The following is a 15,876-nucleotide window of genomic DNA, read 5'->3' on the forward strand; positions in this document are numbered from 1 at the left end:
GCAACCAAACATGTTTTGGTTAGTTCTAAAGGGCTTGGGGAACAGACGTATTGGGTTGCCACGCCTGTTGCTCCCACATCTCCACTGTTTTCACGAGGCGTGGCCGCCTCTCAAGAAAGTGAGAAAATTTCTTAACTACACGCCTGATTTTAGCCGTGACTCCACAACAGCGTAAACCCCGCTTAAACATTGTAGTTCCAAAAGTCTGACATTGGACCCCTTTAAACCCTCTGGGGCAGAGCCCTTTTGACGTATCTGCGCCTAACTTCACACAATCCATCCTTGAATAATGCCTGAAAGTTTCATTTACTATCTGTTGAGCGTTACATACATACATACTTCCTCTTTTATACATTTTATATTATAGGCTTGACTTTCACAGTACTATTCATAAGCAGGTCAAATCGTATCAACATTCAATACCAAGAATTTATGGCTACCTAGCAAATACCACTTGTGTTTAGCTGCCGTGTTGATGTCAGACTCAAAGATCCGTAGCTACTTAGGACCAAATCACAATTCAAACCAGTTTCATTCAATCAACTAAATGTTTCAGAAACACACTTTTTTAAATTTTGTTTTCTTTGTAGATTTTTTTGCAGTTAGCATATGTTATTAGAAGTGATGGGCAGATCCAAGAAAATGTCGGTACCGGATCCGGATCTTGAAAAATTCGGATCCTGATCCAGATATACACTGTCATAAGGGCGGGTTAAAAAAACGTAATTAACAGAATGCCAATTTAAATCATTCTGTTTAAAATTAAATTGGTAATGTTTAAAGGTAAATATATCTTATGTATAGAGTAATCTCCAGTTGAGCCCATAATCCCTCATTTTTTGGGGACACTAACACTTTTCAAAATCTTAAAATGAAACTTATCTTAATGAAGTTTGCACGACCACCAAAAGGGTATCTGTGTATACTGTTTTTTTTAGGAGTAAATAAAAAAACACCCACAGGTTATTTATGTAGATATTAGCTTTAGTACTGGAGAAAATGTATAATCAATAGATACATTTTTGGAAAACTAAAATTTTGATTTAATACATATTAAGGATGAAATTTGTTAGTTACTTTTCAACCAATCGGACCTCGCCGACAAGTTTTGTAACTTGGCAAGGCCAAGCCTTTGAAATATTTTGAATAAATGTATTTCAAAGGATAGAATTGACAATTTCACTGCTCAGGGGCAAAACAGAGGAAGGTAACCAAGTTTTTTCTAGAGACCCAATATAATTATCACAGTCAATTAATTGTCATGTTAAGACAATTAACTTGGTATTGGTAACCCTGCAGCATTCTTTAAATGTAGACAGAAAGTTGATTACAACCACTTTCCTAACAATATGTTTTATACAATACCAACGGGAGCACGGAAGTAAATAAAACACCAAGTTTCTTAACTAGAATAATTTATTTCTCATGGTAGAAAAAGGAGATAGCATGCTTGCATGGACTATATATATTGTTTGCGTACAAAAAATGAATTCAACGATACAATTCTTCATTTTTTTACATTCAATATAATATAATCCTTATATAAACTGATTTATTATTGTATCTGAACGCCCAGTTGCCTCTGTATCTCGAGGCCTAGTAATAAGTCAGTTCTAAGCTATGCCAAACCAAGTCCAGGACGATGTGACAAGAAACATGCGACAGGCCAAAACATACACTTTTGAATTTCATCTCAGTTGTAGGTGGTTATAATTTTGTGTTTACTAAATGTCGATCTACAAGACACGGTCAGAAAGTTACCCTGTACCTGCACGGATAACAAGATGTAAGTTATTGTACCGTGTATAAGGCATATACTTACATATACAGTATCACACACTAGGCATACTATAATATACCGTATCAAAAATTGGTCACTAACCTTCAACTGGTTAACTTAATTAATTTAACAATCAACAAAAATTACAATAATCCGATAGGAACACTGGACCGAACAAATGTTAACAATCTTAACAACACCTCAGTCTCGCGTCGGAACCTCTCCCCTTCAACAAAACATTGTGACAAATCATTTTTATCGAGAGGATCTTTTCAAGTTCAGCGAAAATTCCCATTAACAAACCGGTCCGCGGACAACCTTGAAAAATACACTCCTTTAAGGCACGGCTGATATTTAACCTGCAATCTATAGTTTTGATACAAGATCGTTAAGCTAAAAATGATTTGTCTCTCGAAAGAAATAAAAAAATCCAGTGTTCCGATAATTTCAATACAATTCTTAAAAGAATACGATATATCATTCTATATCACATCGTCTAACTTATGAAAACATCATCCACACGGAAAACGGGTTGCAAACAAAAACATGTTGTGATTTGACGTTCCGGTGGAATCAGTTTATTAGTAATGCAGAAATGTGGTTATAGTGGGGTTGAAACGTGTGGTGGAAAACAAAACTGTTATACAGGTTATAACTTATAAGGAATGGCTTACAAAAGAAAAAGAATAAACTGTATAAATGAAACACCACTATTTTATGTTCACTACCCGATGTAACCCAAAAGTAAATATGATAATTGCCAAAATGGACCTTTTACATAACAATGAAACAAATATAATATGATCTATTTATTCTATTAACAGAACACATTGAAATCCATATAATATATATATATTTATATATTTATACCATGCATAATAAATCTTTAAATAAAATGTATTTCTTAACTGAAACGAATGCCCATTGATTTCACTAATTTAATACTTAAAAGTAAATAATTTCTCTTAACTTTTTCACAGATATCGAGGAAGGAAGTTTTCTTGTTAATGTTTTACAATCGTACACTTTTTACCTACACTAACTTCTGATTTCAACTCTTGCTATGAAATGAACAAACCTCTCAAAAGAAATAATGCCAAGGAATGTGCGCTGTTAATCTGCGATGCAAGGCAAAGAGTCGTGTAGGCAGTGTACACCTTCGGACGCATCAGTTAAAGGTACATTTTAGAGAAAGCCTCAAAAGATCTGGTTTCACCTGAGTCGTAAGTCACTAGTCCCTGAGACGTTACTTTGTACTACTGCTTTGTTGACGGGATAAGCGACTCTGCCGGTTTGTATCACTCGACCGAAGGGAACCGAGAACGTTTTGTAATGCGAAAGCTCCAGCGCTAATAAGAATACAACTTAGTAATACCCGAGGAAACCACAATTGAAAACATTTCAATGTCACAAGCTTAAACTGACTCCATGATTCATTAATGCCCTTTGATCCTTATTGTAAATAAGGCGGAAGTACCCGACGGGTACATGCTCGAATCTACTCTAAGACCAATTCTGTGAGGTAGAGGAGATATGATATCCGTTATAAAAAATAAAAAAACAAAAAACAGAACAATAAAAGGCAGCTAACAATGCGGTATAAACAATAATCCGTAGCATCGAAACAAAACACTATTAAAATCTACTATATTGTGGCTATCGTTAGTATAATGAAAACAAAATATTCTTTAAAACAACATATTGCTATGAGCCAGCAATGAAAGGCGTTTTCCGCTCCAGTGTAATATAAACAACGGGTCGAAGGACGTATGTCGGTTTACGAACAACGGCCGCAAGACCCAACGCCGCACTGAGGTAAAGAAGAACCTGTATATTGTATACTTAACTCTAACTGTGTATAACGTTAAATATATTGTACGAAAAAATAAAACATTACATATATAAAATACTCTCTGCAGCAATAACAATATGTAAAAAACAGCAAGTTGAAGGTGCGGAAGGGCCTTGAGAGCCGTTGCCCGGCGCCTGTAACAATAACACTCAGATAACCGACAAACAGCCCCACGCCCGGCACTGAGCGAAGCGAAAAACACTTAGAAAACTCAGACTATATATCTTGAGCATATTACAAGTTGTGTCAACAAAAAACAAACGTGAGAACCTCTGCACGGGTCCAGGCATCAGCAAGACGGAGTAAAGATTTGTCGGGTCGGTAAAAATACATCCCTGCCATCAAAAAAATAAAAAATCATTTCCAATGAATTACGCACACTTTTTAAAGTTCTCAATGACGTTATAAGGGCGGTTAGGAAGGGAAAATTCACAATATCGGTTTCAGTCCTAGTGCTTACATTTCAAAAAGGTTTAGTACTTAAATTGAGGGTATGCCATAGGTTACAGATGAGATCTTTAAATAGCACTCCAAGATTGTCTATGCGTAAACAGCTTATTTAGAAGGGATTTAATAAGTATTCGTACTAAATCCACCGTTCAGTTTGTTAAATTCTGACAAAGGGCTGACAGAGGCGTAAAGAGCGCAGACTAATTTATTTCACGAACGGTGTGTTAAAGTGCGAGAAATCCGAAACCGAATTCCCCGCTAATATATAATCCGATCTATTGTATTCACTTAGATAACATTCTGATAAGGAATCTCCATTTTCCACATAGCGAACAATGCTATGCGCCATATTTTAAAAAACTTTATCAATAAAATTTCATCGTAATAAAAAATCTAACAAAAAATTTAAAAATTCGACAACAATGTATCAAAAATAATCTCAAGTGGATTATCGCCACTTTTAAATAATTTTCTATAAAAGAAATGCCCTCAATTTGAAAAATTCTCTTACGATCGTTTTAATCCTAGATTACAAAATGAGATTCGGTTCGGCCGCCGCCCGATATAATCTACAACAAGTTGGGAGACGACCTAGCGATATCTCTTTGTACTTGCACTGACTGCTCCTAGCCCTAACCCACACTCCTAAGTCTTTGGTATAGGTGCGTTGCTGCGGTGTCGTGTTACTGCGGGTCTTGGCGAGGTCCTCGCGGCGTGCGACCACCCGAGCCTCCGGCCGCTACTACCATCGATCTGATGCGTCGTTGCGCCGACTGTAACAGAACAAGGAAACATTAAAACACCAACACATTAACAACAACCAATGAATTTTACCTATATAAATAATAAGTAAATAAATATATCTTACTATGTAATGGATACATTTTTGTTAGGGGTACGTTTTTGTTATTCCTATCCACGAAATTATCGAGCCTGTCGGTTACATCACGACTACAATGAACAACAATGAACGGCGTAAAACACTAGACATGTCCAGCGCTGACGTAGCGGTGGTGGGATAGAGCGGAGACCGGCCGGACAGTGAACTGAGTCAGTCGGTGATGAGCAAAAGGTTTGTCCACTACTAATCTCTCGAGACTGTGTGCATACGTTGTATGTACGCAAGCGATCGAGTATTAAATAAAACTCAAATAATTGAACAAATTCAACACGTAAGTACTGTATTAGCCTAATGCTTAAATTAGTGTACATCTATATCTAGTGCTAATATCGATATTGTGACCTTCCTCCTCTAACCTTGGCGAAATTAGATTATTTATTTCACGCAATAGAATATTTCTGAGTCCATGCTATAGTTTACTCGCCTTTTGTTCCTTATATTTTAAAACCACATTTAATTACTTCGAAGCCAAGAAGTACATGGCTTCAGACAGGAGGTCGATTAATTTTATTCCTAGGAGGTTGTATTATTTTAGTTAGTTTATTTTTCTATTTATTATTTTACTTCCCTTACAAGTGGATTCTTTTAGTTTATTCCCCGAATACCATCGTTTCATTAGCCTGAGGGATAGGCCGCGTACATTTAATTTCACAAAGAAAATTTGATTTATCAGTGTGACGGTGTGCTGACTCGGTGCGCGCAACCTAACAGTTATTGTTATTAGACTTTCATTGAAATTTGGAGTGTTAATGTGCCGACCTTCTTCGTGAGTGTGATAGTGCTAGTAGGTCGTTACCGTAACGCCACCCTAGGAGTGACAAAGATAGAGACATCACGATAGGGCCCTGGAGGTCTCGAGCTGTACGAGCGAACGGAGGTAAGTTTAGGCTAGGTAAACCTTAACACCGCACAACTAATATTACAAATGTGAAAGTTTGTGTGTTTGTTTGTTTAAAATTCAATCACACATTAACTACTGGTAGGATTGAGCAATTCCCTTGTTAACCTTATCATTATTCATATTTGAGATATATAGATTAAGAATTTTTCCAGCTGTTTCAACTACACAGGTTGGTTCTATGATATTCAATAGCATTAAAAAGTTATAGGGTTTCCCAATATAGGGTGCAGCATTATAATTTTTTTTTTTCATTTACGACAACATCTAATTTGAACCAAGCAGTAACAAAAAGCTGTGATACACAATAGGAACTGACAAAATAGGATTTTTTATAGTTATGCTTATGTTTTTGATTTATAAATAATTTGTGATATTGTGCCAATATTTGGTAATTTACTTTTTTCTGTTGTTTAGGTGCAGTGGTAGAACATTATTATGGCTATGGTAGATGTTTTATACTACCGCATACCGCAAATTAAAAGAACCAAATTTTCTTAAACCGTGTCCTTCCCCATTGCAAACACAAAGCACGAGTATAACTGCAATAAGCATTTTATACTTACATGCCAACCCAGTACGAAGGACAGGTACTCTGCTAGTAGGCCTATATATATATATAATCTAAATATGGATTTTTGGATTAGAGTCAAGTCTAACAACACTATTACACCGTACCTGGACAGAGAAGAAAGGGCCGATGATGTGGACAGTGGTCTCATCATCTTGCGAGGGTGGACTGGCCGATTGTTCCGGCAGTTTGATGATGCTGCCTGTGACTCTCTGCAGCTCACGCACATTCTGTCCTCCCTTGCCTATGATGCGGCCCACCTGACTGCTAGGTACCAGTATCTCTACTGTCAGACGCACGTCGTCACTCCCGCTCACGAACCCTTCTTCCCGCATCTTCTCAAAGATTAGGTACTGGGCCTGCACAACGCAACATATCTCTTTTACAGACTGGATCTTAATTATTCTAGGGTAATGTTTCTGTGTAAACTTGCCTAGGAATCCTCAACAAAAGAAACAGTCCTAGATGACTCAGATTGCACAGAGATATTACCATGATTGATGCTAGGCTAATAAACCAATACAGAATCAACATATCTGTGTAAAACTAACAATATTATAACAATAAAACCTCATATACAACGGGTTATTAAATAACAAGCAGAAATTATTTTTGTAAATAAATTCTCCAAACATGACTATTTCTATTTCATTATTCAAAGAACATAAAAATATTGAAACATATTCATTAAGATTTCAACAAACTAAAAAAAAATAATTGAAAATGAAACGCTAAACAGGCCTGTTTAACTAGCACATTTAAAGTATACTTCATAACTTTTCAATTGTTTAAAATTTTTTAGCTATATTTATGTATGGAAAATTGTGTATGTGAAATCTAAACTACCACACACATTTTAAATACTATACAAGAATTAATATGTACTGTAAAACTAACAATATTATAACAATAAAACCTCATATACAACGGGTTATTCAATAACAAGCAGAAATTATTTTTGTAAATAAATTCTCCAAACATGACTATTTCTATTTCATTATTCAAAGAACATAAAAATATTGAAACATATTCATTAAGATTTCAACAAACTAAAAAAAAATAATTGAAAATGAAACGCTAAACAGGCCTGTTTAACTAGCACATTTAAAGTATACTTCATAACTTTTCAATTGTTTAAAATTTTTTAGCTATATTTATGTATGGAAAATTGTGTATGTGAAATCTAAACTACCACACACATTTTAAATACTATACAAGAATTAATATGTACTGTAAAAACAAACACACAACTACCAAACACTACAGAATACTCCCTGATTTTATTAATTGCTGCTTTAATCACATTACACATTTTGAATTCTTAACCAGTTATTCTAATTTGACAATATCTTCATTCTTCACAAAGCTAATAGTTTATTCCTTTTTCATCTGCAATAACTCATTACTTTTTATTCCTCTCCCCTAAAAAAACTAAATGAAAAACAGTTAGATAACTAAGAAAACAGAGAAACACTTTTTTATAAATAAGAATAAATAAATGTAACTTAACTAAAGAAAAATGAATTTATACTTTGAAATTTAATAGTATCTGATCCTAAATACTTAAGGTAAGAACTAGAAGAAGCAATGTATTAAAGTAAAGGCCAGATAAAGGATCAGACAATAAATAAAGGGTGAAGACAAGAAAGGTAAATACAATTTAACTCAATTATCCTCAATATTTTAGTGTCTATAACATTCAACTAAAATAGACTCCCGATTACTCACAATAATGAGTAGCAGAGTGATCTAGAATAATCAATAATGCAAACCTAACCCAACTTTGATTCTGCACGCATTATTAAGCTTTAATACAAGTTTAGGTAGTAATAAACCGTTTTAAATGCAGTGTAAATAACATTCAACTAAAATAGACTCCCGATTACTCACAATAATGAGTAGCAGAGTGATCTAGAATAATCAATAATGCAAACCTAACCCAACTTTGATTCTGCACGCATTATTGAGCTTTAATACAAGTTTAGGTAGTAATAAACCGTTTTAAATGCAGTGTAAATAGCTTTTAAACTTTGTTTAACAATTGTCTAGTAACAAAATTAATAATTTTGGAGAGCTTATTTAGGCCTAACAAAAATTAAAACGCACACAAAATATTACTTTCAAACTCATTGGTTCTGTAATCACTAATCAGTGAATCATCAGTGGTCTGGCAGCTCTATAGTCTGGTTGTGAGATGATGTAGATTCTTAATCTAAACATCTAATATAGTAATAATCAGAAGTCTACTCTGCAGTATAAAGTGTTCATCCCCCCAAATTACATTGAAACTTGCTTTAGATTAGGGATGGACGGGATTGAATTTTTAGTTCGGGACGGGACGGGACGGGATTTTTATTTCCTTCCCGATTTTCGGGACGGGACGAGACGGGATTTTTTCTGTGCCTGAAAAGAAAGTACTGTATTGCAGTTACCAAAAAAGACATACGAAATCAATTTTTACCATTTGTGGCACTGATCTATAAAAACAAAAAAATGGGTAACAATTTACAGGTACCTATAGTAACTTGTAACTCGCGGATCACGGGGTGATCGTCTGTATGACTCACAGTCACGGCGCGATCGTCGTCATGACTCGCGACTCGCGGTCACGGCGCGATCGTCGGTATGACTCCGCGGTCACGGGGTTATCGTCGGTATGATTCGCGGTCACGGGGTTATCGTCGGTATGACTCGCGGTCATGGGGTTATCGTCGGTATGACTCCGCGGTCACGGGGTTATCGTCGGTATGACTCGCGGTCACGGCATGATCGTTGGTATGACTCGCGATCACGGCTCGATCGTCGACATGACTCCGCGGTCATGGCGCGATCGTCGTCATGACTCGCGGTCACGGCGCGATCGTCGTCATGACTCGCGGTCACGGGGCGATCGTCGTCATGACTCGCGGTCTCGGCGCGATCGTCGTCATGACTCGCGGTCACGGCGCGAACGTCGTCATGACTCGCGGTCACGGCGCGATCGTCGTCATGACTCGCGGTCACGGGGTTATCGTCGGTATGACTCCGCGGTCACGGGGTTATCGTCGGTATGACTCGCGGTCACGGCATGATCGTTGGTATGACTCGCGATCACGGCTCGATCGTCGGCATGACTCCGCGGTCATGGCGCGATCGTCGTCATGACTCGCGGTCACGGCGCGATCGTCGTCATGACTCGCGGTCACGGGGCGATCGTCGTCATGACTCGCGGTCTCGGCGCGATCGTCGTCATGACTCGCGGTCACGGCGCGAACGTCGTCATGACTCGCGGTCACGGCGCGATCGTCGTCATGACTCGCGGTCACGGCGCGATCGTCGGTAGGACTCCGCGGTCATGGCGCGATCGTCGGTATGACTCCGCGGTCACGGGGTTATCGTCGGTATGACTCGCGGTCACGGCAAGATCGTCGGTATGACTCGCGATCACGGCTCGGTCGTCGGTATGACTCGCGGTCACGGCGCGATCGTCGGTATGACTCACGGTCACGGCACGATCGTCGGTATGGCTCCGCGGTCACGGGGTTATCGTCGGTATGACTCGCGGTCACGGCGCGGTCGTCGGTAGGACTCCGCGGTCACGGCGCGATCGTCGGTATGACTCGCGGTCACGGCGCGATCGTCGGTAGGACTCCGCGGTCACGGCGCGATCGTCGGTATGACTTCGTCTCCTGCGTTCGTGGACCTATCGCTCGCAATAACGGCGTTATTGGCACTCGCGAAGCGGAAAAATCGCCGACGATCGGACCAAATCCCGTCCCGAAAAATTCCCGAGTCAAATGTAATCCCGTCCCGATAATCGGGAATATTTTTTTCCCGAAAAATTCCCGAAATTTCGGGACCCGTCCATCCCTACTTTAGATCTATATTTTGAAACCACTGGGTGAAATGAGACGTAGGAATTGGCTAACTCGGTTGTGTGGCGAAACTGACTAACTGTCCCAGACAGGAATTGGCTAACTCCGGAACCCGCAAACTCGAGTTTGTCCCGCGACGGAATTCGCTAACTCTGGAGTCGATTACCCGGCCGCGCCCACTGCACGGAACGTTGCCAACCTTGTACGACGAAATAATCGTACACTGCCACATTTCAAAATGACAGTGTCAATAAAGATACAGTAATAATTGTTATTGTTTTTATTATCAATTCTACTTATAACAGCTACCTAGCCTAAAGTATTTATAAGGCAATTAAAAAATCATTAAAACGTTATTTTTTGTATTTAACTGTACAACAGCCAATTAAATGTTTATGATTTAAATCTTAAATATAAATGCCAGTATTATAGGAAAATAACAGAATATGAAGAATATTGAGAATCCAGTTGTACTAATTAAACCGTTATAAAAGCTAAATACACGTATGTTCTCAAACACGGATAACAAATTGAATCGGGATGTCGTAATATACCATTGATAATACAGTCATTAACCATCGTGACATTTCATAACTAATTCATAGAATTAAAGGATCCTCGTTGATTCCTCCAACTTGTAAAAATATTACATATGTTTCATAACATTTTATAGAATAGCTGTAAACCTAGGCCTAATAGTAAAATCTAGTAGCCTAATCCTAAAACGTGTTGAATTTATGAGTAACAATGTTCCATGTTTTAATAACAGTTTTTAAGATTGTAAACCTAAGCCTACTAGTAAGTAATAGGAGAAGATATAATATTCTTATATTAAAACGTTACCTGGGGAGCGAGCTGGTCCAGTGGTTAGAGCGTGGGACTTCGGGCCCTGAGGTCCCGTGTTCAAATCCCACCAAATCACTAATGGATTTTATCTAAGTGATAATGCCGCAACCCCTAGGTCTAGCCTGAAGTAATGTGAAAACAAATCCCGGGCTCGTGCCTAGCGTCTTAGGACAAAAAAGTATGAAACGTGACAGGGTTAATTTCACGTTTCTGAATCAACCACTTGACGGATTTTCCTGATTTTCCCGGAATTTTACCCCTGTGCAGACATAGAAATTTTGAGGTTAATTAATTTTCTGATTTCTGTTGTACAATAACACAATATGCCTTTTAGTTTCTTCAGGCACAGACCATGGGTTTCCTTACAGTAGTCAACTCAACAATTGGTCGAATACTTTACCGGATGACTACAACTACATTTTACAACAGGTCTTTCGATGACCTTTTTTAGTACAAACTATCAATAGCTCATAGTTTGTGCCTGAAGAAACAATAAGGAAAATTTTGTTACTGTTACAAAACAAACGAGAGAAATTGTGTTTCCACGGTCGTAAAATAAATCGTTAAACAAATGTTCGAAACAATGATCGTTAATATGGGCTACTATGTTTGTTTACATACATATTACCCAACAGTTGGTCCCAAAAATTGAATCCCGAAACCCGAATCTCAAAATTAAAATGCAAAACCTGTTTTATTAGTTGAGGTTACAAATTCATAAAGATAGGCTACTTAATAATAACATGTTTACTTTTAAATTAAAACGAAAAATTAAATGAAAGAAGAAAATTAATTATTCTCACTAGTTTCTATATCTGGCCAGAGGGTTATTCCACCCCCCCCCCCTGAAGTATTATTGGTATTGATTAATTATTGGTGGAATTCCGGAGGGTAAAAATCCAAGCCGTACATTTTGAGCTGACCTCATGAAGGGAAAAGTCCGAGGGTAAAATGCCGGCCCGTACACTCTAGGTTTTATAATTTGACGTGTTCTGATTAAATTCACAACCGTGAAAATATACGTTTAATTCCACCTTAAATTTGTTGAACTGATGTTATGCAACTCAAAAGTTCGCTGCTGGAATTTTACCCTGGTTTGTGACGTTTTCTCAGGGGGTAAACTTTCAGGGGGATAAAATTCCGCTACCCTGATAATATAGGCCTAATATAAGTTAGGTGTATAAGTATGTGTAATAATATAAGTTTTCTGTGGGAATATGGACCCAAATTAGACATATTTTTTCAGAAAACTATCGCTTTAACTGTTTTGTAATTGATTAATCAATATTATAAGTGTTATAAGTGGTTTGCGTGTAGATAGTTCTCTTTATGTTCGAATGTCTGGTATTCCTTGCTCGATGGATACGACGTTATGGCACCGATACGATTGTAGGTACAACACTTTCGGCAACACTGGCCGACAATCTTCGTGCTTGGCTCCCCTTGGACGGAGCGCGAGGCTTCTGATTGGGAGTTAGCGAGTTCCACCGAGGGACCGAGTTAAACTTCCATAACAGGACAGAATTCGCTACCCGGATCTAGAGCGGGTTAGCGGGTTCCGGAGTTAGCCAGTTAGGGAGTTTCTCTCGTCAACAAAATTTGAAGATAAAGCATTTGACATGGGGTTTGACAAGCAAGTCCCACTGACTGTTTTGATAGGTGACGAAGAGATCTCTTCTTGCAACAATGCTAAGTTTCTTGGTTTGGTTTTAGACAGACAGCTCAACTTTCATGACCATATAGAGCTCATATCCAGATGAATTAGCACAAGAATTTTTGTGATCAGAGGTCTTTCGAGGTTTACCGATTCTCGTGTAACCTTGAGTGCCTATTATGGACTGATTTACCCATTATTGTCGTATTTGGTGGCAGTTTGGGGCTGTGAGAGCGTACGAACAAAGTTTGTCTTCCGTCTTCAGAAAAAGGCCCTAAGAGCAGCCTTCAGAATATCCCGTCGTACTTCTTGCAAGCCTCTCTTCAAGGAATACAATATCCTTACATTTCCATCCATATACATACTCAGTTGTCTATCGTTTTTAAAAAGAAATTATCATCTGTATCAACCGCAGTTCCATTCAATGCAGTACACTCTCAGACAAAAAAACAATATTAAGCTACCTAAGCACAGGACAAGTTTCTTTGAGAGACACCTATTTTATAATAGTATCAGGTTTTTCAATGTGTTGCCTGAACCCCTGAAAGAGGAGCAAGACAAAGACAAATTTGGGAGAGCGGTCAAACGCATACTCTTGGAACAAGCTCCCTACACTGTGAAAGATTTTTTAAGTTGCCGATCGAATTAAGATACTGTTCGGTTACGTTTTAGTTCTAACAGCATTTATAATTTAGTTTTATTATATAATAACATTCTTGTGACGCTATTATACAGTTTTTTTCTGTGCAAAAATAAAGATGATTTGATTTGATTTGGGTTAGTGAGTTTCAGAGTTAGCCAATTACGCGGACCCGGTGAAATTAATACATAAATATTTTTAAAAAGGGGTTGTAAGGTGGAACTAGTTTGGTTCCATCATTGTAAGACAGTTAAAATATGTGTACTACACAGCGTTTTAAAGCCTTCCCCCCCCCTTTTTTTCATTGGTTTTAGCTGTCATGCACTCCAACATTAGTTCAAAAGACATTAACAGGATTTATAACCCAAACTGATCCTACACAGACTAAATGTCCCACTTTTTCTTCTGTGATAAGCGCACCACATTTCAACCCCCTCCCACAAAGAGAAAATCACATTGAAACTACATCCACCGAAACTATTGACCAAGAAAAAAACTATTGATTTTTTACTTTAATTAGTTAACCACAGCGCTTTTTTTAGTTCCTAGTTTTTTTGTTCCTGCACAAATTTAAAACAAAGAAATACCCTTCTTTAGGTTAGTACAACATGTTAGTGTACTTCAAACCTTCTCTTGAAAAATAATCACATTGAAAATCCAAACAACAACAACATTGAATCAATTGAAACAATTGACTAAGAAAACAATTTCATCTTTTCTGCTCCGTGGTAAACCATCAAAATTTCATCAAAACTCAAACCCTCTACAGGAACATGATCGCAACACGTTTCTACACCCAACATATATTCCAAGGCAAAAAAACACAAGAATTACAAGGGCAGCTACCTTCCACTGGGATTCAGGAGATCCCACAATGGTAACCTTGCGCTCAGCCTGCTGAGAGTCCTTCTGGTTCTCATCCATCGGAGCTATCTTGACGGAGGCTCCGCTGAACCTGATCATGTTGCGGATATGCGATCCCTTGGTGCCGATGATGGCACCCACTGCATTGTTGGGGATGTAGAGGTACGTTGTCTCCTGCAACATCCACCACACAATCAACATCTCACATCCCAATCTTCTGGACAGGAATTTAAAGTGAAAGTTTAATATGAACTTGGCTGTTGTAGATTCCACGGAAGAAGAGTCTAGGTCATTGTGTGAAAGGCTCTCCATTTCTTAATATTTTGTGTTCTTGGACAGCAGAAATCAAATATAGGATACATGATATTAAAATTAACATTTATCTTACTTCAAAAATTTTTTAACCAATGAAGAACTTTATTTTACGACACAGTAGTTAACAGTAAATCATGTTTTCGGTATGAGTTTCAATTACTTAACAAAATTGAAATCAGACGATACTTATATTCTGGTGGTTACAACGAATTCATATTGGTTTTAGTTGTTCACAGTTAATTCAATGTTTTAGTTAAATTAAAATGTACTATGACCAAATCTAAAATATTCAGCAAAACATTTGTCAAATCTTTCAAATCGGCAAAATTAATTGTTGGTACAGTATCTGGTAATATTGTATCATAATGTTGTAATTATTCTCTTGGTAACTGTTGTTTGGATACTAAGACCTCAGATGTGGTTGCTTATTGAACTGATTAATATTTATTTAGTTTGGTGTCAGAGAGAATTCTTTCAGATTTGACTGATTGAATTTTCATTCAAAAATGTTTATCAGCCAAACCATGTTGCCATTTCAACTCTGCTTTTTAACAAAACTAGAAATGATGCTTCAAAATTTTGATGCGACTGATGGTTTTACTGCTGAAGGAAATGACTTGAGCTGACCATTATTTTAGTGACCGATATTGATATTACAAATAAAAAAATACAAAGTCATGGAATAGAGGTGAATCTCTCTTAAGGTCTAGATCTGATGTTTGTAAGAAGTAAAAGAAATAAAAACCCGTGTGAGAATCGCGTAAGTGTTTACAGAGAGATAAATTTATAATTACTGAAAATTAACATTCAATACCGTACGCTTTAGTGAATTTAATGTATGATTTCATAATTGAAACAAAAATGCTACCATCTCTGTCAAGAGTTAAAGATGAACAGACATCATCAAACATCCCAAGGTTTAGTAAGGGTTTCTACTGTATAGGTATAAAATTATATTTTCCTTCTACATGTAGGCTAATATCATCGATCTACTTTACGAATTACAAATTATACTTATGATGCTTATTTCTGCTACTAACTGCAGTACATGTAAAACATTTGTTGACAAGTCAAAAGATATCGAAGTTATAAAATTGATTGGACAAAATTTGTTAATGCATGAACAATTATTAAACATTTTTGTTTTTTATTTTAAGGCAAGAAACTAAGAGTTACCCAGTCATGTTGTGTCATGATAAAAATGGTAGTTGTAAAAATACTGTCTTTTAAAATATTCTTAAGAATTGTAAG

General features: G+C 37.4%; 1 protein-coding gene across 15 annotated transcripts in view; it reads right to left on the reverse strand.

Annotated features, from left to right (window-relative positions):
• Window positions 1-1,398: 1,398 nt before the first annotated feature.
• Window positions 1,399-15,876, reverse strand: part of LOC128991400 (insulin-like growth factor 2 mRNA-binding protein 1) — a 73,341-nt gene continuing 58,863 nt past the window's right edge. For all 15 annotated transcript variants that reach the window (XM_054414231.1, XM_054414242.1, XM_054414239.1 and 12 more), the window contains 3 exons: window positions 14,293-14,484; window positions 6,560-6,811; window positions 1,399-4,855 (listed from right to left, as the gene is read on the reverse strand). In XM_054414231.1, coding sequence (XP_054270206.1) covers window positions 4,766-4,855; window positions 6,560-6,811; window positions 14,293-14,484 — 534 coding nt within the window. In that variant the 3' untranslated portion in view covers window positions 1,399-4,765. The remainder of the gene's footprint in view (window positions 4,856-6,559; window positions 6,812-14,292; window positions 14,485-15,876) is intronic.

The sequence above is a fragment of the Macrosteles quadrilineatus genome, unplaced genomic scaffold (genome assembly GCF_028750875.1).
Source record: "Macrosteles quadrilineatus isolate MER2022 unplaced genomic scaffold, UCM_ALF_1.0 Scaffold_4__1_contigs__length_99947679, whole genome shotgun sequence".
Taxonomy (NCBI): Eukaryota; Metazoa; Arthropoda; class Insecta; order Hemiptera; family Cicadellidae; genus Macrosteles; species Macrosteles quadrilineatus.